At 42.9% G+C, this 21,894-nt stretch overlaps 1 protein-coding gene across 1 annotated transcript in view; it reads right to left on the bottom strand.

Moving 5' to 3' along the window:
• Positions 1-5,262: 5,262 nt before the first annotated feature.
• The window catches only part of HEPHL1 (hephaestin like 1), a 34,382-nt gene continuing 17,750 nt past the window's right edge, over positions 5,263-21,894 (bottom strand). Inside the window, exons 8-18 of the mRNA XM_026071897.1 lie at positions 21,680-21,811; positions 18,693-18,904; positions 17,694-17,844; positions 16,178-16,390; positions 13,360-13,573; positions 12,021-12,160; positions 10,761-10,901; positions 7,602-7,708; positions 6,949-7,171; positions 6,074-6,213; positions 5,263-5,448 (exon numbers count right to left, since the gene is read on the bottom strand). Of these exons, the coding sequence (XP_025927682.1) occupies positions 5,263-5,448; positions 6,074-6,213; positions 6,949-7,171; positions 7,602-7,708; positions 10,761-10,901; positions 12,021-12,160; positions 13,360-13,573; positions 16,178-16,390; positions 17,694-17,844; positions 18,693-18,904; positions 21,680-21,811 (1,859 nt within the window). The remainder of the gene's footprint in view (positions 5,449-6,073; positions 6,214-6,948; positions 7,172-7,601; positions 7,709-10,760; positions 10,902-12,020; positions 12,161-13,359; positions 13,574-16,177; positions 16,391-17,693; positions 17,845-18,692; positions 18,905-21,679; positions 21,812-21,894) is intronic.

The raw sequence follows: 21,894 nt of genomic DNA, 5'->3' as shown, positions 1-21,894 counted from the left end.
AGCTGGCCCCTCTGCCTCCGCGGCCTGGAGATCGTCCCGGCCCAAGCCCTGCTCCAGCAGGGAGCGTCCAGGCGGGTCTTGAACATCTCCACCGGCGGAGCCTCCGCAGCCTCCCCGGGCAACCTGCTCCACTGCTTCATCATTCCCGCAGTGAAAAAGCTTTTYCCTTACGTTCAAGTGGGATTTCCTGCATTTCGGTGTGTGCCCGCTGCCTCCTGTCCTCTCCCTGGGCCCCCCTGAGAAGAGCCTGGCTCCATCTTTTTGCTGCCGCATCAGGCATTTATACACATCGATAAGATCCCTCTGAGCCTTCTCCTCTCCAGGCTGAGCAGCCCCAGCCCCAGCCTTTCCTCGCGTGTCAACTGCTCCAAGCACTGCAGCCATCTTCTCCACCCTGAGTGTTTGGTGTCCACATCTCTGGTTGCTTTCTGTGGGAGCCAGTGAGGGGCCGTCACATTTAATAACCCTTGACTGTTCCCCCTCCCCCAAACATTTTTTCAGTTTCTTTTGGGTTGGGACCTCTGTAAACCCCGAGCATCCTCAGCCCCATCAGACCAGGAGTCACAGAGGCAACTGTCTATCCTGCAAAGAGCCACCCCTGCTGCTGCGCTTTGCACATGCCACTTGCCTGGCTCACTGGTGGCCCATAAAGCTTCTGCAAAAAGGGGCAAATTGTTCCTTTCTGCACACAACAGTCATTTTATAAAATCGCTATCCTATGCGCTTTCAGTTGTCCTTCCTATGCTGCCAAGCCCTAATCCAAGTAAATCATCCCTCACATGGAAACCRTTCTATAATCCTGACTCACTTTCGTGTTCATTTCTGTGCTCTTCTTTTGCTACCRTATCCTTTTCCGGACAGGGTCGAGGAATATGGCTCAACCCTATTCAAGATGCAGGTGCACCACACATTTGTATAACAGTTCAATGGTATTTCCTGGGTTGCTCTGTTCTGAATTCCTAATGATTCCTAATATTCAGTTACCTTTCTGCCCACTAATGAGCACTGAGCTAACACTGTCATAAAACTAGTTTACCTCTAAGTTCTMATTTCTGAGCTACATATGATGCATATAAGACTAGGATTGCTTTTCTCCACAAGTGCTACTTTTAATTTGTCAGTACTAAATTTTATCTGTTTATCACTAAGCCACTCAGTAGCACAAGGATCTTTTGCAGCTTTCTACACTCCACATCATTTCTCATGCTACATGTAGTAATGATTGTCACTAAACGTTGTCACCCTTTTCCACATCACTTACAAATACAGGGAACAGCATGGATGCTTGCAGCACTCCATGAGTGACTTCCACTCGTGTGAAAGCGGGCTACTTATTCCTGTCTTCTAACCAGTTATTTAGCTTGTGAGAACTCTTCCTCTCACCCCATGGTGATTTCATTTCTTTAAAAAGTTCTGACTAAGGACCTTCTTAAATGTCTTATGGAGATGTAAGCAGGCTATATTCATCCAGCTCTCTTATCTACACACTGAGTCTTTCAAAAACCTATTTGAGGTACAAGTTCCTTTAACAAAAAATATGTTGATTTTTCCATCATCTGTTTTTTTCCTTTGACCACTTTTTAGAATAGTTTCTACCAGCTTGCAYTGTGTGTGTGTCAGGGCTACTCATTTGTAGTCCCCCAAGTCTCCTCTGGAAGGATTTTAAAAGATTGGTGTCATATTTGTCACTTTTGGAGCTTTTGGTGCTGAGACAGTTTCAACTGCTACGGAGGTTAGACATGCAGTTACTTCATACTCAAAGGCCTTTAGCACTCCTGGAGAAGACCATCTCCTCCTGCTGAATGGTGACTGCTCGTTGTGTTGCTTTGCTCTCTGCCTCTGCTGGTGCTTCAGTCTGATACAGATGCGACCCTGTGATACAGATGTTTTCCCAGCTCCCCCATGCTGAACACAGATTCCAAAACACATTTCCATTTCCTGCCTTTGGCATGTTTTTTCTGAGTTCTCCTGCTTTATTAGGATGGTTGGTTGGTCCCACAGATACGGTCCCACAGCTGAAATAGCAGGTGCAGGATATGTGCTATTCAGAGAGTTTATTTGGGATCCCACCTGAAGTTGCACAGTTGTGCTCATCTAGCAAAACGCCCCACCAGCTTTCCAGGATGAGGCCGGCCACGCAGTCCCCACGCTAGGTGCCACGCAAGCGGGTGATGCTGAGCGCCAGGGTTTATGCTTTCCCTGGCATGCTGTTGTCTGTGCAAGCAGCACGATGCCTCCTGAGACTTGAGGACCTTTGGACACTTCATTCCTGTTTCACAACCACCGTCTGGTAATATGCCAGATAAATAAACTGCCAGAAGATTCATGCAAATAACCCRATTTTTATCATCAATGTAGTTAAAATATATTTATGATTCTGTTTTAAAAAGTCATATGCATTATCTACTCYGAAAGGAAAGTACCAAATAATTTGCTTTATTAACAGTGCATGTTTAAGTGAAAGGCTTTAATTTTGTATGCATACAGTAAGCAAATGTTCTGTACACATTGTGTTTTTGCACAGAATAGGGGACTTCAATGCTAGTGTTTCAATAAAACAGAAAGTTAAAAGGGTTTAGAGTATCCATCCTTGTCTGCTTGAAGAGCAGATTTATAAAGCGATTGTGGAAGTGCTTATTGCTATGATGTAACTCCAGTTGGGGCTCRGTCCTGCAGTTCCGCCTCATACGCTGTGCGTCTGTGGTGTGTGTGTGCTTTTACATGACTGAGGAAAACAAAGAATCAGGAAATGACTGAGAAGCACCCAAGAAACTTGTATGTATTGGCCACCTGGCCATTCATCCAGAGCACCACAAAGCTACATTAAGAGTGATGGGCAGTGCAGTTACCTACATTTGAACATATTTCAAAATATGGAACTGGAAAAAATAAAATAAAAAACAACAACTTGAATTTACATTGAAAATTAAACTTGGATAAACAGTTTCACAGACTGAAGAATGTTTTTGTTCTGGAGTTCCTCTGCAAGAGCTGTAGGTGACGTAAGCAGCTGGCTGGCAAGAATAAACACTATCTAATTAAAAATGAGCTATAAACATTCAAGTATCACTAGGTACAGCCTGATTCTGCCAGTCTTCCTCACAGAGGGCAGTGGTCAGCCTCGTAGTGGTTTCATTAAAATTTGGGACTGAAGCACTACTTGGTGTAAAGAAGAGTTACAGAATCAGGAGCACAATAAGCAACAATTACAAAATCAAATAACTTTTTGTTGATTGCTCAGGGCTAGATTTTTAAAGGGATTAACAAAAGCAATTAGGAACTAACACCCACTGAATTTGGGTGCTAAGCTATATTGTTAGGTAACTAAATACCTTTAAAAATCTGTCCCCAGTGCAGTTTCCTCATTTAATACAGCAAAAAGGAGAATCTCTTAAAAGTCATTAGACTCCTTGAGCTTGATTCTGCTCTCGGCCTGGTGTAAGTCCGGTTTCCCTTTGGAAAACCGTGGGGAGTTGCAGATTTACATCTGCGCTTTCAGAAACCAGCACGCTTAAAGCAGTCACTTGTAATATTAACTAGTGTGAACCCAGTGCCTGTCTTGGAGTACATGGATACAATTCTGCCCTCTCTTTCCTCCCACGAAAATCCTTTGCACCTGGTGCCTTTGCCAAGAGGTGTGGTGCTTCACTGCGTAGTTTGATCTTGGGCAAAGCTCAGGTGAACTTCAGAGGAGCAGAAACAGAGGAGTGGTGTCTGGCTTGCGGAGTTTAACCCTACGGCTCATGTTCACTCTTGTGAGCGCTGGCTACAGGACAGGACCATCAACATATGTCTCCCTTCCGTTTTATTAGCAGCGTACAATGAAATCCAGTGCAGCTCTGTGAACGATGCTGGAAGTGGGAATTTACAGGGAATCCGTCAGAAGTGGGCTTTTGTCATGTAGAGCGCTATAATAGATCTTGCTCTCTTGGCGTGTAAGGAGGCAGAAGAAAATTAATATTGTTGTCAGTAGAACAAGTCCAATGAAAAAAAGGACCGCTAATATCAAGCTTGCTTCTCTGGGATTCAAAGTTTTGCCAAAAAAATTGACTCCTTCTCTGTCACAACCTGTCAAATGAGAAGTAGTTTATGAGAAATCTATGCATCAATCATCTGATGAGTTTTATATGCTGTTTTTAAAAATCCATACCCTCTGTAGTCGTCCTGTTTTTTGTAGTAATAGTATCATATAYGGCAGTTGTGAGTCCGTCTTTTAAAGGAACTTTGCGCACTGTGCAGGGAAAGAAAAAGCTTAGTTAAGCTGAAAGCCTTATTAAACAGATTTTTGCATTCTGGAAATATAGCATGACATAATCCCTTCTACCTTGGTAATCTGAACAGAAATTCTGATTAGATCAGCACAGGTTTTAACCGATTGCTCTGGGTAGCTCTATGGGCAAAGTTCCCCTTCCCCGTGGAGATCTCTGTTACTTGWATTCTGCATTTGCTTGTCCTTTTGAAGTTTCACAGCCAGAACAAATCTGAGGTATACAATAGATTCACCTTCTCCACGGAAGGAGTATTTTGGCGACATTTGGCGTTATGCTTGCCACACTGCTGCTACAGGATCAGAGTTAGGAGTGCGCCTGCTGGGTGCTGCTGCAGCCCCTGCGGAGGAGCGCAGCAGGCACTGACTGTGCTGTGCTGCCGGGGACCTGGTAGGGAGCAGCTGGACCTCAAAACTCACTCGGTGAAATTATGTGATGTGGAGAGGCCCACAATGCTCTTTTGGGTTTACTTGCAAGTGAGCAAGGGACCAGCACCACCCAAAAGTTAACCTTGCCCATGAGAGCAAAGTGTTTCCCACTTTCCTTGGTCAAAGGATCACCTATTTCTCGTACCGAAGGGAAGGCTGAACAACCATTTTCTGTAACATGTTGTATCTCAATTGGTCACTGCCCATGCAGGAAGGAGTTTGAATATCCCTGTGGGCAGGCAGAAAGGAACCAGCAGCATGCCTGTCTGCTGGCACTACCGCTTACTGCATGCGGTGGGGGTCTGCAGCAGCTAAAAAATAGCTTGATGTTGTCTTCTGCATCACCTATAGGTGGTCTACAGCCTGCCGCTGGCTTAGAGGGGCTCTTGTGAAGCACTGACTGTTGTTAGAGGTGTTTTCCCTGTCCCTAGACGATGCTAATCGGCCATGGCAATGCAGTATTTTACAGGTTCTTCCCAGCACCATCCAGGGTGCAGGGCTGACATTAGCCATCACCCTTTCCTGCCTGCCTTTCATCTGAATTGCTGTGATACCACCACAGAGCCCTAAGGCAATATTTCTGCTACTGCACCTGATTTATTGATGGTATAGGTTGTTTCCATGCCAGCGTGGATGTGATCAGCTACATGACAGTGCAGAAGCCACGTTCCAGGGTTTTCTGCTACAAGTTCAACTGTCTGGAAWGTCCCAGGAAAAAGGTCATACACATCTCCTCTGTGGTCCTTATCTGTCTGTGGCAAGGCAAAATAAGCACTGTAAGAGTCTTGCCTTGCTCTGCTCAAACACCCCTGCCATGCACTGAGATATTCCAGTTAGACTGTCAGTTCCTTGAGGCRGATGAAAAGCTTCTTGTTGTAGGTTTGTACTGTGCCTCACACGGGGGGACTGAGGCCCATGGGCACACCTCATTTAATCAATTAATTAATTAACAACAGGAGACTGCTCCTAAGGACTTAAGGTCTTAGTAGAGTGCARATATTTCTTTGAAAGCCAGATTCTTCAAATAGTCCTGCCAATGTCAAGCTGTCACTACTTTAAACCATAGTGTAAGCAGGCAATATGTTCTCCGACATCCATGTATCTTCACTTATACCTATGGGCAAATGTGTATTTTAGCCCACCTAACCATGTCCTCTAATGATGACATTTATTCATGTTTCATAACAGGCTCATAGCGGTAAAAGCTTTACAAAATTCTCAATCATTTTGTACTTTTTTCACATGCAAAACTCCTACCAATCTCAGCATCAGCCCAGGACTGCGTGCACAAACTGCACAAACAGGCCAAAACCTGGAAGGCTTTGCAGAAATTTCCCATCACATTGTAAAAATTTTACTTTGATTTATTTCACCAACCTTGAAGATGAAGGTCTGTGCATGGAAATGGACTGTATGTATATCGACTTCATTACCCATTCCTATCAAATACCAATTTGTCGTATCACCTTTATTCATCGTTAGACCCAGGAGACTGTTATAGATCTTTCCGTTGATTGCTAGAATGACAAAATAGGGCRGATTAGTAACTGGCCGCTGTACAGGCAGTGATAGCCTCACGTCAGGCACTGTTCTTGCTTCCTCGGTAGTGAACGGGTGCCCARGGAAGGGACAGGCACCATGCGGCCAGGGCAAGGGCTCTCCACGGTGGCTGCCATCCTGGCAGGGAGACAGTCCAGTTTCTGTTTCAGTTTCCAAATAGCATATCATCAAAGTGCACATTCATTTATCTTGCAAAACATAGAATAGTTCTTTAACCTATTAAGACTGAACTCCTGGGCAGAGAGGATTTATGCTGAGAACCCTCATGGAAGAAAGAGGGATGGAGCTGTTCCCTAAAATGGGCAAAATGTGTAGAAACAAAAGTTTTGTTTTGCTTGGGCGGTTCCTGCCCCATTCAGTCTGTTCTGCTTGGCTCCTGGGCTGGTTGCTACTCTGGCTACAGTTTCCAAATGTCATCGTCACACTCCTACAAAGCAAGCCAGCAAGGAAGGCAGCTCTGAAATGGTGGGAGAAGCCTGGCAGTGCAGCCTCTCCCCATGAGCATAAAATTTAACTAACTTGTTAGAAAAATATCTTGCTGGGCCTCAAGAAACCTTCTTGTTTCCAGTTTTGCAGTTTATGAAGATGTCACATGGTTGGGTGACTGCAGGCTAAAAGTCCAGCATCCTCCTAAAAGGGCTGTGAAAAATAACCCCCTGTCCTCTTGGCTGTTGCCTATGAGTCCTACATACCATGCATGCTGTTGCCTTCTACAAAGTTCTCAGTGTAATTAAATTCGTCAGGATTCTTATGAAGGTATGTTTCAATATTTTCTTTCAAATACCAGGATTCATTTTCGTTGAACACCATAAATAGAAGCGTAAATTCACGATCAATGTCTTTCCTTAGACCATTTTCATCTAGAATTCCTTTTCTGCAAACTACGAGAGGCCCAATCAGACCACTGTATGTGTCCTGGAATAAAAGAAATATTTGCATTACAGATTTGCTAGTTCATCCAGTTATGAAATACATACAGATTAACTACACATGAAATAAAGATGAAATTCCATTTTCCTATCAAAAAAACACACTAATCTATCTGATTTGAGAAATATTTCTCTATATTTTAGATTTTAATGTCCCAAAGCAATGTTTTTCCCCCCACCCAAACTCCCTTCAACTATTCTTTAAGAAAGGAATTAAATTGATTCAGTATATCCCAGGGTTTTCAATAGATTACATTACCCAAATGTGGGCAGATATTATCACAGAAGACAAAGCATCTAGCTCTGTAAATCCTTTCTCTAGCCTGTGGTCCTTACATAAATGAGAAGCATTTCAGAAACATTATGCAAGATAGGATGCTTTATCCAGAACAATGTAATGACCATTTCCTGGTTACCTTTACAAAATTCACTGTTGAATAATAAACCCAGGTGATACAGTTTGGATCTGTTTTACCCGGGCCTGATCTTTCCGGGACATTCCATCTGTAGGTATTTATTTCCTCTGTAACAGAGAGAGAACAATTTCACCAAGAGCAGCTGGGTTTTGGGAGCTTTAATAGTATGTAACTGGATCCGATACCCTCCTGATTAAAAGTGGTCTGCATCACACAATCTGTGTAAGCATGAAAAGATGTAAAATGGACATGATTTTTGCCTTCCAGGAGGTCAGTGAGGTCCCAGTGGTGCAAATGAAGGCAGGTATGACCCCAAAAAGGAGCTCTGCAAATGATGCTGAAAACAGTGGCATCCCACAAAGGGAAGTTTGGAGATTAAACTTTTCATCTTTCTCCTTGGGCAAAATTTGTGGTAGATAAATGGTCTTTGATGACAATGCTTAAAACTGTCAGGGGCCAATCTCCAGAAAAAATTCCCTGGACTGTCTCATTTAAAAGGGCACCAAGACACGGAAGTTGCCTCCAGGATTTTGCAGAAGGTGCTGCTCTGTGACTTGCAGCAGTGCATCACCTCTCAATCAGGAAAGGAGAGCTGAGTACATGCTAACTTGGATGTTCCCTTGCCTGCTGCTTGGGAGCTACAGAAGGTGTCCTTCCCTCCTCCAGCTAAGCCTCCCTTCTTCAGCAGTTACCAGAGAACCCCTGTTCCCTCCCCAAAACCATCGCCTCTGCCATGTCCTCCCTGCAGGTGAGCAGAGATTCTCAGTAAGAAAAGGCACCAATGCCACTGCCTGAAAATAGCTTATTTATGAGAGGTTAGAAACAACATGAAGAAATTTTTTGTATGTCCATGTGTGAGGCTGTCACAGCACAGTTTATCTGAGGTTAGCATCTCCAGTTTTGTGCTGGCCTTTGGTTTTACAGAACAAAATAATTGGATGGGCAAATTATCCATTCTGTGTTTCTCCACTTTGATTTTTTGCTAGTGTCAGAGGGGAAGGTAGGAGACCAACATGTGGTCAACACCTTGTCCTTCTAAGTGCTGGACAAATGCTGAACCAGACAGTCTCTGGCCCAAACATCTTCCAGGATCATATAACCTGAGAACAACTGGGGATACACTACGAGTGAGGCGAAAACAAGGAAATCATGAAACTGTTGTCTTACAGGACAAGCCTGTGCATTATAGCAGGGGTTCATTTACTTAAGCAGAGATTAGCAAGGCTTTTAAGATGGCATCTTCTGTACCATCTAGCCCTCATTTATTTTTTGTGTGCCAGAAAGGTGTTTGGCAACCCTTCAGTTCATGCTGTCTGTGGGTGCTGCTACAGGGATTTTTGTTTGCAGGATAGAACAGCCTACCCAAGACATGGATATTTCAGGAGCTATTGTTCAGAATAGTTCAGCAGTGTTTTCATCAGTAGTATCTAATATGCAGGGGACAAATGAGGCAAGATGGCTTTTTCTTCAAAAGGCTTAAGATTTTCAAGGATATGCTCTGCCAAGAGAAGCAATCTTGCTAAGGTCACAAACCCATCTTGGAGGTGCAAATGAAGCATAACCCCTGGAAGGACTGATAAACAAGAGGAAAATGGATTTAAAAGGGTATCTTCTCCCTCTTTTCTTCTAGTTAAATGGAGGAATGGACAGAGAGAGGACAAAGCTTTGGCAGCCAAGAGCTGCTTTGACGTAGACTCCTATGGGTCTGCTCCCTGCATCTGTCATCTCTTGAACGTGTCATGCATAGTCCCCTTAGGAAGCTGGCAGTGCTCTAGGAATTATGAGTCTGGTAAAGCATGTATATAACTGATGACTTGCTCCGTGTTTAGCAGGAATAGATAGGCCATGAGGATCTTAGGGTGGATAGTCCAGCCTGCGTTAGGAAAGTTAGCTAGCAAGGAGCCAAGTGAAGGGATTTCCAGATGATGGTGGTGGGTACTGAAATGCCCAAGGACTATTCTTGTTCTGAGGTACTTGATTTACTTGCTAAGTGCTATTTCTGAACACCTAAGTAAAAGTCAGTACTTAGATCTCGCTGAAGAGGCCTTTCCCTTGGCTTACTGTCGAACTCAGCCTGCATGGATGCCTTCTTTCATCTAATTCATCCTAAGCCTGCTCCCATGTGGCCATGAGAGACATTACAGTAGTATTCCTAATATTACTCCACAGCTGTCAACAAAGGAGCATCAACAACATCACAGAGCAAATAACTAAACAAAGGAATCATATAAACCAGCTCCAATTTTTTATATATTTACCACAGGTATGCATTTATCAAACTCCAGCAAGACAGACACAGGCTCATGTTTGGCCATGAATTTTTGTGTGATTGTCCTGTATGAGTATAGCTACACAAAAGAAAGAAATTGCACCTTGCAAAGAGGTTTAGTACATTGGAATTTATTTTCATTCAGTTTCAGACTGAAGCTCACAGATACTATGAAAAAAATTCCATTGGTGATAGAAAGCAAAGGTAGGTGCATTCTGGGCTGACTATAATGCCTGGCTTTGAGTTTGACTTTCTATTATAATATAAAACCCAATATAACAATTGAAGTAAAAAAATATAACTGTTAAAAATGTGGTTCTCTAAATGGCAATATGAAAAATTTCAACACTGTGAGAACTGTTTCCTTCCATTTTCCTGACTAAAAACTGAGGCATATTTGACAGTTTTTCAAAGATTTAACTTACATGGCAAACAGTTCAGTTCTGAGTTTTATGCATCAGCTCTGAATGCAGATGCCAGTTCTGTATAGATTAAAAGAGAGGCAGGGTCAATATTGCTGACTGCAACTTTACCACTGAGTTGCTCAGTTTTGTAAATACTATTAGAATGCCAGTCCTGAGTCAAATGCGGTACTAGCTTAGACTTCYCTTGCAGGGATTATGGGCCTGCTTCTGCTTTTTTGGAGGTTATCCAGTGATATTATATTGCTGTTTCTATCTCTGCTAGGAACAAAGGTTCATTCTTTGCCCTAACATGCTCATGTAATCAAGAACTTGCATGCATGAGAACAAAGAGAATCACATATAAGTAAACTTTGAGTGTATGCTTGGAAGAGCATATAGGTATGAGGAAGCTTGAAAGAGGAAATATTATACATGTGTATTTTATACCAGGTTTTTGTAGCTCAAGCTAAAGAAAAACATCCTTACCTGGTAGGGTAACTGGTGTCTCAGATTGTTCTTCACAACCCRCTTCTTCTATACCATGTGCAGTTATTGAATAAGGCCGGCTAGCTTTATTCTTAAATACAATCAGTACAGAGTCACCGACCTCTGCATGCAGTAATGGTCCTGAATTAAAACAACAGTCTCTAGTGATTAATGCTGCTATTATGAATTGAGTAAAATGGAAGTTAATCAAGAATCAGCTAAGAAATATATTTTCTATTATTATTTACAAGCTATAAAAATCAGCTAACCTTGAATTTAGGAGCTGTCTTCTGTGAAATGCCATTGCTGTTTACAGTGAGGGTAAAGAGAATTTTTTTGTAATCTACAAGCTGATTCTGTGAATAAAATTTCCAAGGACCTCTTCAATAATAGATTTATGACAGTCCAAAAAATCATTGCATTTTAACAAGCTTTCAGTAGCTTGGTCTTAGAAAGAAACAGTGGTCTTAAAATCCTCAGGTTTTACTGTTTTTTCAGCTACACTATTAAAATGTGTCAGTTACCCCAGCTGATGAAAAACTCCATATACATAACCAATCTTTTTTCTTTTTGGGTGATGAGAATTGTTCGTTCTGGAGACAAGTCTTTGGGCAGCTTTTTTTTTAGGGAGAACTCTTGTGGATAGTTTTTGTATCTCAAATTTGATTTTTTAATTGGTAACTGCTTTTGTTTTCTTTTTTGAGAAAATTAAGCTTTTTTTTTCAGTTTTGCACTGCAAAAAAAGGAAATGTCCCTGCTCATTGCAAAAATCAGCACCATTAGAAGTATTTCTAAAGAATGCTAACCATTTTAGGAACAGTTGTTCCCACTTCTCATCCCATAAAACACATGAGCTGATAGTTATTTTATGACATGCACAATCTCAAATTGTGCAAATTTTGACTTGCACAATCTCAGTACAAACCGAGCACCTTAACATCTACTCAATCTACCTACAAGCATCTCCCCCAGATTACATGCTCTGAYGTTAAGGTGAATACTGGAATTTCCATTTTTACTTCCTCCCTGTAAGTACTCCTTAAGATAGTCTTTCTTCATTTGGGAATGGATCGTTAATTTGGAAAATGTCTTTACGCTCAGCAGTTATATAAATTAGGTGTAAAATCACTGACAAGCGGGAAGAGGCGTCAGTGTCGCTTCTTTTCCTTTCCACATTAACAAAGCTGGGGAAAGCTTTGTTTTTGGAAAGCGATTCTCTCACTTATTAGGCTCAGTCTGTGAGCCGTGAGAGCTACTTGCCCAGGATTTCCAAATGTTTCTCCTCCTCGGTCCTCACTTTGCGCTGTGTGAAGTTGCCGTTTGTGTACTCCCTGTAAACCACCTTCTTGTATTTTGAACCAATTAGGTCTTCTGCTTGGCTCATGAAAACATGCCCATAGCTGCAAAATAAAAAGGCAGAAATTAAAAGCACAAAACTTCACATATCTGAAGGCTAATAACTGTTGTGTTATTCATAACAGATGCAAAAAAATATACAGCTTGGTCCAATACGGTGATGTGTTGCAAGAGATTTTATGCAGCAAATACCAGCGATAATCCTTGCTGAATGCACACCCTCTTCAAACAGGTAAAGCTTGGGATATATTGCACTCACCACAAACTTTTGGGGGCACAACTCCTTCATCAGAGCTGACAAAGCAGAAACAAAGTTCAAGCTAAATGTGGGTTTGGCCACTCTTTCCAGCTCTATCTTCCACTCCAATAAAAGATACTGTCTTTCCCCGCAAACCTCAATTCCCTTATCATGGTGGCTGCTTTCACTGTCTTGTATGTTAATCAGCCACAGGAAGATGATAACCGTAAGCCAAATCTTGCAAAACAAAGTGCTGCTGTATTTGAGACAAGGGCTGCTTTGCCTACGCTCAGCTGGTGCCAGCTGCACCTCACAGTGAGAAATGTCTTTACCCTTCTGAACCTGGCTGAGGATGCTTTTCGTACCTTCCAGGTTTGCACAGTAACACTGCATTTTTGGTTGTTGCTCCTGCTTGAGCCGAGAAGGCTGACTCGCCAGCAGAGGACACTCCCAACCAGCTAAAGAGGAGAGTGCTCACCCCCTTCTGAGAGCAGAGTTATCGCATGGCGATGGAGTGTCATCTCCAAGGCTGCCCTGCCAGAGGAGTTTTGAGGTTGCCTCACAACATACACAAAAAAAGGCCCCATCRATACTCATTTTTATGTATGTAGAAGAGCAGCCTTTTGACAATACTGGAGTTAAGATTTTCTCCAAATGCATTTCTTGATCACCATTAAAAGAGACTCCACCTGTGATTCTTTGGGTATGTTTTCTACCGACTCCACTGTACACTTGCTTTTTTACCGGGTGCAGTTCCCCAGCCATATTTCTAAGTTTTGTCTTTCAAACATGTTGCCCTCTTGTTCCTTTTTGTTTTCACCAGAGGCAAATGGTGGTCTCAGAGTTAACCATTTTTAATTACATTTTCTCTGATGGAAATTATTTGGTTCAGCAAACAGTGCTTTCCAGAAAGGACTAGGCCAGCTTCATGGGAGGATGCTTCCAAGTTCCCCCCTCAAGCTATGAATGTGTCCCACAGCCACAAGCCTTTTTTGCCTTCAGTACCTTTCTTCATTGCTGCTTATGTTGTAAATCTTCGGTGCCGAGCTCTTATTTGATGTGTAGTCCCATTCTACCTCCTCCGCAGCAATGTAGTACAGCCTTACTGCACCGTACTGCTGCTGGGCTTGAGTGGTATTGCGGCAGCTGCTAACTTCATAAAGATGTTTCATCCCACCAACAAARTGATCAAAAGTCCTGCAGACCACTTTGAATGTGCCTGAAAAGGAAAGCTYTTGAGATTTAGGTAATTCTAACAACTCAAAAGCTGGACAGCAGACTTGGTCCTGTGCCTTGTACATCTCTGATCTGTCCTCAGACAAACCTAAACCATGATGCAGCACAGAAAGTCGAGTTGATATTTATGTCACCTGGAGCCCTACTAGCTCCTTACTAACTTTGAAAAATACCCATGGGGGTCTTAGAGACTGAAGGGAAAACTAGTMAATAAAATGGATATGCTGATTACCTACTTTAGTCGCTATATTCTCCATGGCCCCAAGACTTAAGATGATGGGAATTCAGACTGACATTTGCGTGCTGAAGGGCAAACACACACATAAGACTCCTCAGGGTTGTGGCCTATAAAACCTAGGTTATTGTAGGTTCTTCAGCTAAGAGCAAAATTTGAGTGCTGATGCAGCTGGAGATCCATAAGACAGCAAGTAGCATTTTATTCCCTCAGAAAAGTTAGCCAGCTCCATCTTCCCTCAAAAACTCCATAACTTACTTCTTATTATTTGATTTGGGATAAACTAGCTGGGGGAGCCCTGAAGAGTAATTGATTAAATGTCTGGCTTCAGAAACAAGGTTGGCAGAAAGCCTCCGTTATCTTTGCGCACTGTCCGTGCCTTTGTCATGGGCTCTGGGTTCCCAGGTGGGATGCAGTGCTGCCAAGGAAGGGCACAGTGCCATGCCTGGCTTCGCAGGCATGCCSGCGGAGAGCACCAGGGGACACAGGGGGATCTGGGCCGCAGCATGGGCTAAGAGCAAGGGGCAAATCTAGCTCGAGGCTGCTGAAAGCCACGTTGTTAGGTGATAACGGACATTTTCTCAACAGGCTTGGGTTGGTTTGAGTTGACGTGGGGTTTCTGATGACACTGACCTGGACTCTAGGCACCTATCCAGTATCTGCTCTTAGCAGGTCAGCAGCCCAGCTGCGGAGCTTCAAATGAACTGGTAAAGTTAGGAGCAAAAGCAGAGCTCCCTGTACCCGACAGTCCTAAGTGTGCCTTGCAAACACTGATAAAGGCACGGCCGAACAGCCTGCGTGTATCAGAGATACCGTTTCCTTGTCCCTGAGCACAGAGCCGCTGCGCTGGCCTTGGCGTGCACGAGAGTCTCTCCCGGCTGGGCCTGTGCGGTTGCTCAGTGTAATACGGCTAATTGAGGCCTCTTAGAAACTTCACAATTCAGATACAGATCAACCGTGCAAAATCCATTATACAAGAATGCCCCTAACAAACAGGAAGATCCTGCCTATAACCATTTGGTTATGTGTATCTATATGGGGCAAAAATGACTGAGTTAAAGCTTCAGCTCTGACTCTTGCTCTGCCTCCGATAGAGGCCAAACAACCGCAGGCCTGGCGTTTTGCTCCTGGATGGACAAGGCTGCAGTGACAGTGGCAGTATCTCTTGGCATGTCGTGGGCTATATTTTAACATTAGTATTCTCCTTCCCACAGGCTTGAGCAGAAGCTGACCACAGCATGGCCCTATGTAGCTCCACCTGCCAACACTCTTGTGAAGCAGGAAGGCATTTTCATTGTTGTTCAATATATGAGGAAGCTGAGAAGTTCAATGAGTTACACATGTCCGACTTTGTAAGTCAGTGATGGAACCAAAATTAGAAGTATAACTCCCTCCAGACTGGGCCTCAGTCCCTCCCTTGTGCTTCTAAGGGAAAAGTTATGAAAAAGGTAAAATTGCATTTAGTTAAGAAAACTCACAGTTGTTGGTTACTGTGAAGATCTGAAAATTCATTCATTTTCCCTTATTGCCAGTAGAGGGTTAGCAGGCAAAAAATAAATTCCTAGAATTTATTGTTCAGCATGCTTCCTGCAGTGCCGTTTCATGACAGTGGTGGAACCGTAGGGAATATATGCAAGGAAAGAATCTGCTGTCAGATTCTTTTGGTGTCAGATAGACACCAGAACCAGATGTCTAACCCTGGGCTTGGCACATGCACACAGGTCCAATAGTTATTTCTGTTGGGTACTCAGGCCAAAGATGGCTCTCAGCATGGTCTTGCAAAACTCTGATGACACCACTGATTTAAACAGAGAGGTAAAGAAAAGTGATATTGCACTCTATAGCTTAAAGCTTATCTGAAGCTTCTCCAACCAAGAAATCATTATTAGTCCTGAAAAATGTATCACTGGATTATACATGAAAATTAAAAGTATTTTTTATGTACACACTCCAGAAGAATCTCCTATGGACTAGATATTATTGAAGTTCTAAAATATCTTAAATGATGCTAACTATCTGCATAGCAGTGAATTCCAACTTCTCTAAAAAAAACTGTTTTGAGAGTTATGGAAATTTTGTGAGCATCCCTGTGGCTATCTGTCTGTCTGCTGGTCTACCTGTCCCAAGCTCACTGAAGACTCTGTTCTTTGGTAATTGTACATATTTGACTTACAGCACTTGCCCAAAAAATAGCCCAGCCTGAATTCTCAGTTATGTCAAGTTTCCCGCAGTCCCCCCACTTCAAGGCTCTCTTGTGCTCCCGGAACAGAGTAGAGCATCTCATTGAAAGTGYTATTTAGGCTGTCTGATTTCTGCAAATGCCACAACACTAAGATAAGCTCAAGAACATACCCACGCGGTCTGGCTGCATCAGTGCTGTTCCCGATAGATGAGGAAACAAGGCCAGGCCGTCCCTTGTCGTCCCTCTCAAATCAATGGTGTTTCCTTGAAAATGAACCCCATGCATGTCGTAGTGACTGCCCAGCCCAATGAGATGCCAAGAAACCTTGTCATCCTTGCACATGGCCAAGCCTGGCAGATTACCGAACAAGTAGCCATTGACAGCTGAAGGAGAAGGAAATAGTCTGGTTAGTAGAAGACAGATGGTAATTCAAGAAATACCCTCCCAGCACATCTATGACAAGAGACCTGTGCCTGAACAAGTCGCAGCACTAATTAAAGGGACATTTTGTGAAGCAAAGGTATCACCRACTGACACCAAATTAATGCCTCAATGCTATTCCTGTAAACTCTGAGAGTCTACATTTATTTTTAGCCAGTAAAATGGAACCTTTACACTGATGTAGCTTTTCAAAGTGCTTCACAGACACCAGTTAAGTCTATAAATTAGGTAGCTGCTTTCATCCTAGAGAAAATATAATCTGATCATGAAGGCCATGGAATGGGCCATAAAGAGTCTGAGTTAYAATTTCAGCTCTGATGCAGCCTTCCTGTGTGATTTTAACATTTGATTTCCACTTTGGTTTCTATATGAATCTCCTTCCTTCACAAGGGTGTTGTGAGGCTGAACTCACTATTTCTTAAAAACTCACTAATTCTTAGAAGCTCTTTATGATCACTGGATAAAAGATGCTATGCAGAATGAAACTTTACTGTGAGATAACACCTCATAACATAAGAATAAAAGAAAACAGTCCAGGAAGCCCAGTGATGAATTTATAGGAAATGCATTAAAACAGGCAGAATCACTCCAAGGTGCCCAGTGGTGGAAGGTGCTGTATATACAGTGTGTTTCATGCCCTTTGCTTCGCAATTATCTGTTGACTACCAGCGTATATTCTCAGTGTTGTCAGGGAAACTAAGGCACAGAGAAGTTATGTGATTTGCTCAAGTCTGTCACRTCAGGAATAACCATGAGGAGGTCTACACGGAAGTGATGCTTTAAAACACTTTTGGCTATTTCCCTGGTCTTTGCCCCTCCTCTTCCAGAGACGGTCACTGTTCAAGAGAGACTTGGTAGAACACAATGGATGAACCTTCATTATCTGATTCACTGTGAAGTCCTGCAGCTAAATTTAAATCATCAGTGAATATCAGCCTTTTCTGCAGTTGATGTCTGACTATGGCATCATGCCTTCCTGTGGACCCAAGTGTAATATCTCAAAGCTAGACTTTGTCCCCTTTCTCCAGGTATACTTGATAGGTGGACATGTTGATTCCTAATGGGACTAAGGATTTGACATGAATTCAAAAGGCATCGGAAGTTGGCTGTAATTGTGTCTGCCAGCTTTCCCCCTCACCCTCGAGTGCAATATAGTCAGCTATGAATGATGATAAAATCTGCCAGCTTGTCTTCCTAACGTAACTGCAAGAAAGGTCTTACTGACAGATATTTGATTTTTCATACCATGCATTTTGTTGGATTCCTTGAAATCTTCATCGTCTTTGTCTACTTTTGAAGGGTCTCCAGTAAAAGCCTCAATATTTTTGTTCAGATACCAGCTGTCATTCTCATCAAAGATTGAAAAGAGCAGGTAAAATTCTCTGTCTATTCCTTTCTGTAGCCAAGGAGGAAATGAAGGCATTAGGCATTAAAACCAAAGTCTATGCAGAAGCACCCAAGTAAAAATGATTTTTTTAACACAACTTTCTTTCCCTCAAACATTGCAATAAAAAGACAAACTGTTGCAATGGTTGTCAGCCTTGTTCTTGTTATGTCCTTATAGAGAAAGGAATTGGCACTCTTCTATCAGCCAGAAGGATAAACTTTGGACAATCATGATTTCATCTCCAGACCGAGGACCCTGTGTTCTACTCTGGTTCTTATAGGTGTTTGCAGAGGTGCTTATATATGTGTTTTATAATGTGCTTATAATGTTCTTCATAACATTCTTATAGGTGTTTGCATTTCAACCTCCACTACATAATTTAAGTTATAAAATGATACACAGTTCTCCAGAACTGTCCCAAAGCCACAGATCTGGAATTCCGATAACATTCAGCTACAGATTTAGACCAATAGTTTTCATCAGACCCTATGTCAACCTTGGGTCCAGATGTGAACAACCCAGTGAACAGGCAAAATCAGAATCAGGTGGGAACTGCAAAACTTGTGAGACTTCTAATCTGACAGGCTTAGACAATTGCCTTGTAAAAAATAGGGGAATGAGGGAAAAGATGGGAAACCCAGGGTTGTGGAAGGGGGGCTGTTGTCTCTGTCAGGTATCAGTTTCGCCTTCCCCACCTTCCCCAGGTCATCTTGCACCATGATAAATGACATTTCTCATGAGTTTAAGAGTCTGAACTCTTAAAACTAAACTGGGAATGTGGAAAATCGGACCATATGGTGAAAATCCCCACTCTACAACCCTGCCATTTGGGACAGGCAAATGTCTATTTTGGGTACCTGTGTCCCATCAGGATTCAGTGTGTTCTTTCGACACACTAACAAAGGCCCCACAAGGCCAGAGTTGGTGTCCTTGACGGCATCGGTTGCTGAGTAGTACAGATAGGTCAGGCACGGTGGGTCACTCTCTGTTGGGCCTCCATTTTCAGGCACTCTCCATTTGTATGTGAATGTCTCACCTGGTTTAACATGGGCTCCCGGCTTTGGATATCCTGCAAACAGGAAATTGAGAAGCACGAAGTTACACAAAGGTTACATCTTCCAGAATATAGGCACTAGCTGGAAGTCAGACATAGCCACTGGTTTCTGCTGACAGACTCCCCCTTCCAGACAAAACTCAACCACAATCCCATAGTCTAGGGACTTCTGCCACCAGGACAGCTCGCTCTAACCTTGTAGTGACATACTGAGCCCATTCCCAGCCAAATGAGTTCAGCTGCTTCACAGAGGCTGATGCTATCTGACAAGACACGCAGAGCTCCTCCTTGCTCTTAAATGGCTTCTTCTAACGCTTGCAGCTTACCTGCCCTATCATGAGATTCATCTGAGATATAAACACAGACTCTGACTTTTCATTAAGCATCAACAAAGCAATTACAGCAGCAAGTGGAGCTGGAGCTGTGGCTGTTTGGAAATTCAAACCAAATCTGACCCTGATAATTGTTTCTTTCTAACTTCGTAGCAACGAACAGGAAACTCTGTCATAGTCTCCAAAGGGCAGTTGCTCTTACTTCTTTTAGAAGCTTCTTTTAAAGGATTTAAGTGCTTGTCTGCAGCCATGCACAGGGTGGATGTAGCACCACTCATGTAATTTAGCCACTGTAAAAGAGTGTTGGTATCCACTGAGGGAAGACTGACACAAGGGACTTGAAAGGGAAATTGGGAAAAGCAGTCAGCTCTGCACCCATTGTAGAAAAAAAGGGCTAAACAACTTTTTTGATCTTTGATATGAGGAAGATCAAACCAGAAATTTTATTTAAAGCTGAGGCACCCATTGACTGTGTTTTCTCAGCACAGTCAGAGGTGTCTGTCAGTAGGAGATTGCACTGACCTAATTTTGAGTGTGCTTCTTCAGTTATTACCCAGATCCTGGAATGCCTCAAGGGACAATCCTCTTGAAGACTTAGACATGAGTGAAAATATCAATATTACATTTAAACACATACTAGGTGTCATAAACCACAATACAAAACAGAGTGCTCCTGCAACACTATCTGATGCTACAGAATTCATCCTGCAACAGCACTCAGTAAACAGAAGAATGTTGGTTCAGAGAGAAAAAATGTCTGAGACTAGACAAGCATCAAATGCAACACAGAAGAATATCTTTTGAGAGCACAGCTGGAAAAAAAAGATGTCTAGTGAGCCTTAGGTATGTTTAGCTAAAGCATACCACATGAATAGTTTGCACTCAGATAATGCACAGCCTCTGAAAAACAATGTTCTTTCAGTGTAAACCTGCAGCCCCACTGCATCTGTACACACTGGGAGACAGATATGGTGGAAATCTAAGACACAGGGGCTACAGGGATAGATGACGGGGCAGAAAGATTTTTAGGAAGAGATAAATGTGGAGTCAGTTTCCTCTCCAAAAACCCAGAGGTGTGCAGCTCACACTGTTGCTGAATTGTAGGATTTGGTTTGATTTTGCTCCGCACTAAAGGGTGCAATGCCAACAGGCACTGTTACTGGGTGGTGTTAAGTGACAGCACGACGTGAGTGTGAGCAGAGGGAAGCCACACTTCCATTGGGGAACTGTATCTGCCATTGGTGGCATTAGGGAGTGTACAGTTGATTTCAAGGCTGAACTTAAGCTGACTTGTTTCAAGATACACTGGGGCCTGCTGGCAAATGTGCTGTGATGCAAGGTCAGCAATGGGAGATGTAATAGAATTTGATAAGCCTTTTGTGTTGATTTTATGAGCTTTTGTTGATTTGATTAGATGACTTTATGAGTTTTGCATGATGACCTAATTCTGTTGGCACAGTTCTCAAAGAGGGATTATGTCCCAGGAGTTTGTTCTGATACATTGTAGTGGAAACAAAGCAGTTCAGACAACAAGAAATCTTCTTTCTCTTCAGTGCTGCAAATGCAGCAAAAGAATCTTTCAGAGACCACAATATTCTCTCTGTAGAGACTATGGATGGGATTCAGCTCACCTAACTTTATCCCTCTAAAGCTTAGGTCCCTAGCCCAGGACTAGGCTCCTTCTATATTCAACGGAGAAAGACAGACACCTCCAGAGGGCGACTCACTGTCTCCTAAGATAGGTGTTCACAGCAAAGAGGACTTCTCACCCTCTGAAGGGATCGTTTCTTGCCACTGACTACACAATTAGACATGACACCTAACTTTTAAGGGTTAAACTTAGATGACAAAGGTCCCGTCCTGTGTACAGTATGAGAGGAAGCCTTCAGTAAATGCTCCATTTCAACATCCACGCGTTTACAAGGATTAATAAGAATTGCTGCTGCTTCAGATTCCAGGCTGATCAGATCAAAGGTGCCTCCCATGCTGAATATCCTGACTGCAAAGCAAGGGGAATGCCAGAGCTGGATTACAGAACAGGACGTGAAGCAGCCCAGAACGTACAGCTAGCTATATTCAAAGGCTCAGCAGGGACATAGTGCCAGAGCCCAAGCATGCCCAGAGCTGCTTCATTGACTGCAGCTGAGTGAATTAGTATATAACTAATATAAGTGGGATTGGACCTGTGACATTTATTCAGCATTAACAGATGGACTCTAGCTAGTTTCAGATGCCTTGTCTGGTACACATCCAAGGGAAAGAACCAGCACAGAAACAGATCGGGGAGTGGGCAGGCAGGCGGTCCTGCAGGCTGTGGCATATAAGCTAGGTACAAACTAACCAAATCATCCCTTCTGTGCCTTAAAATCCATGAAAAGGGCAGAAGTTGCAGAGCAACAGAAGAGCTTTAGACCCCCTATTATGGATACAACAATACAATAACAGAGTTAAAACTTACCATCTAAGTATGGAACGCCTTCTGACAGCTTGCTGTAGCTTACACCATGGGCCATAATGCTATAGTTCCTCTTAGCTTTGTTGGCAAAAGTAACTAGCACTGTATCTCCCACTTCAGCTTTTATAACGGGACCTTGAAAAAAGAGAGTAAAGGAAGGTATCAGAAGAACTGCCAGCAAATGTTTTCATCTAAAGAAGAGAGGGCTGATTGGCAGC

The sequence above is a fragment of the Apteryx rowi genome, unplaced genomic scaffold (assembly GCF_003343035.1).
Source record: "Apteryx rowi isolate R43461 unplaced genomic scaffold, aptRow1 scaffold_332, whole genome shotgun sequence".
Classification (NCBI taxonomy): domain Eukaryota; kingdom Metazoa; phylum Chordata; class Aves; order Apterygiformes; family Apterygidae; genus Apteryx; species Apteryx rowi.
The sequence above is the reverse complement of the archived record's forward strand: the minus strand, read 5'-3'. Positions and strand labels throughout refer to the sequence as shown.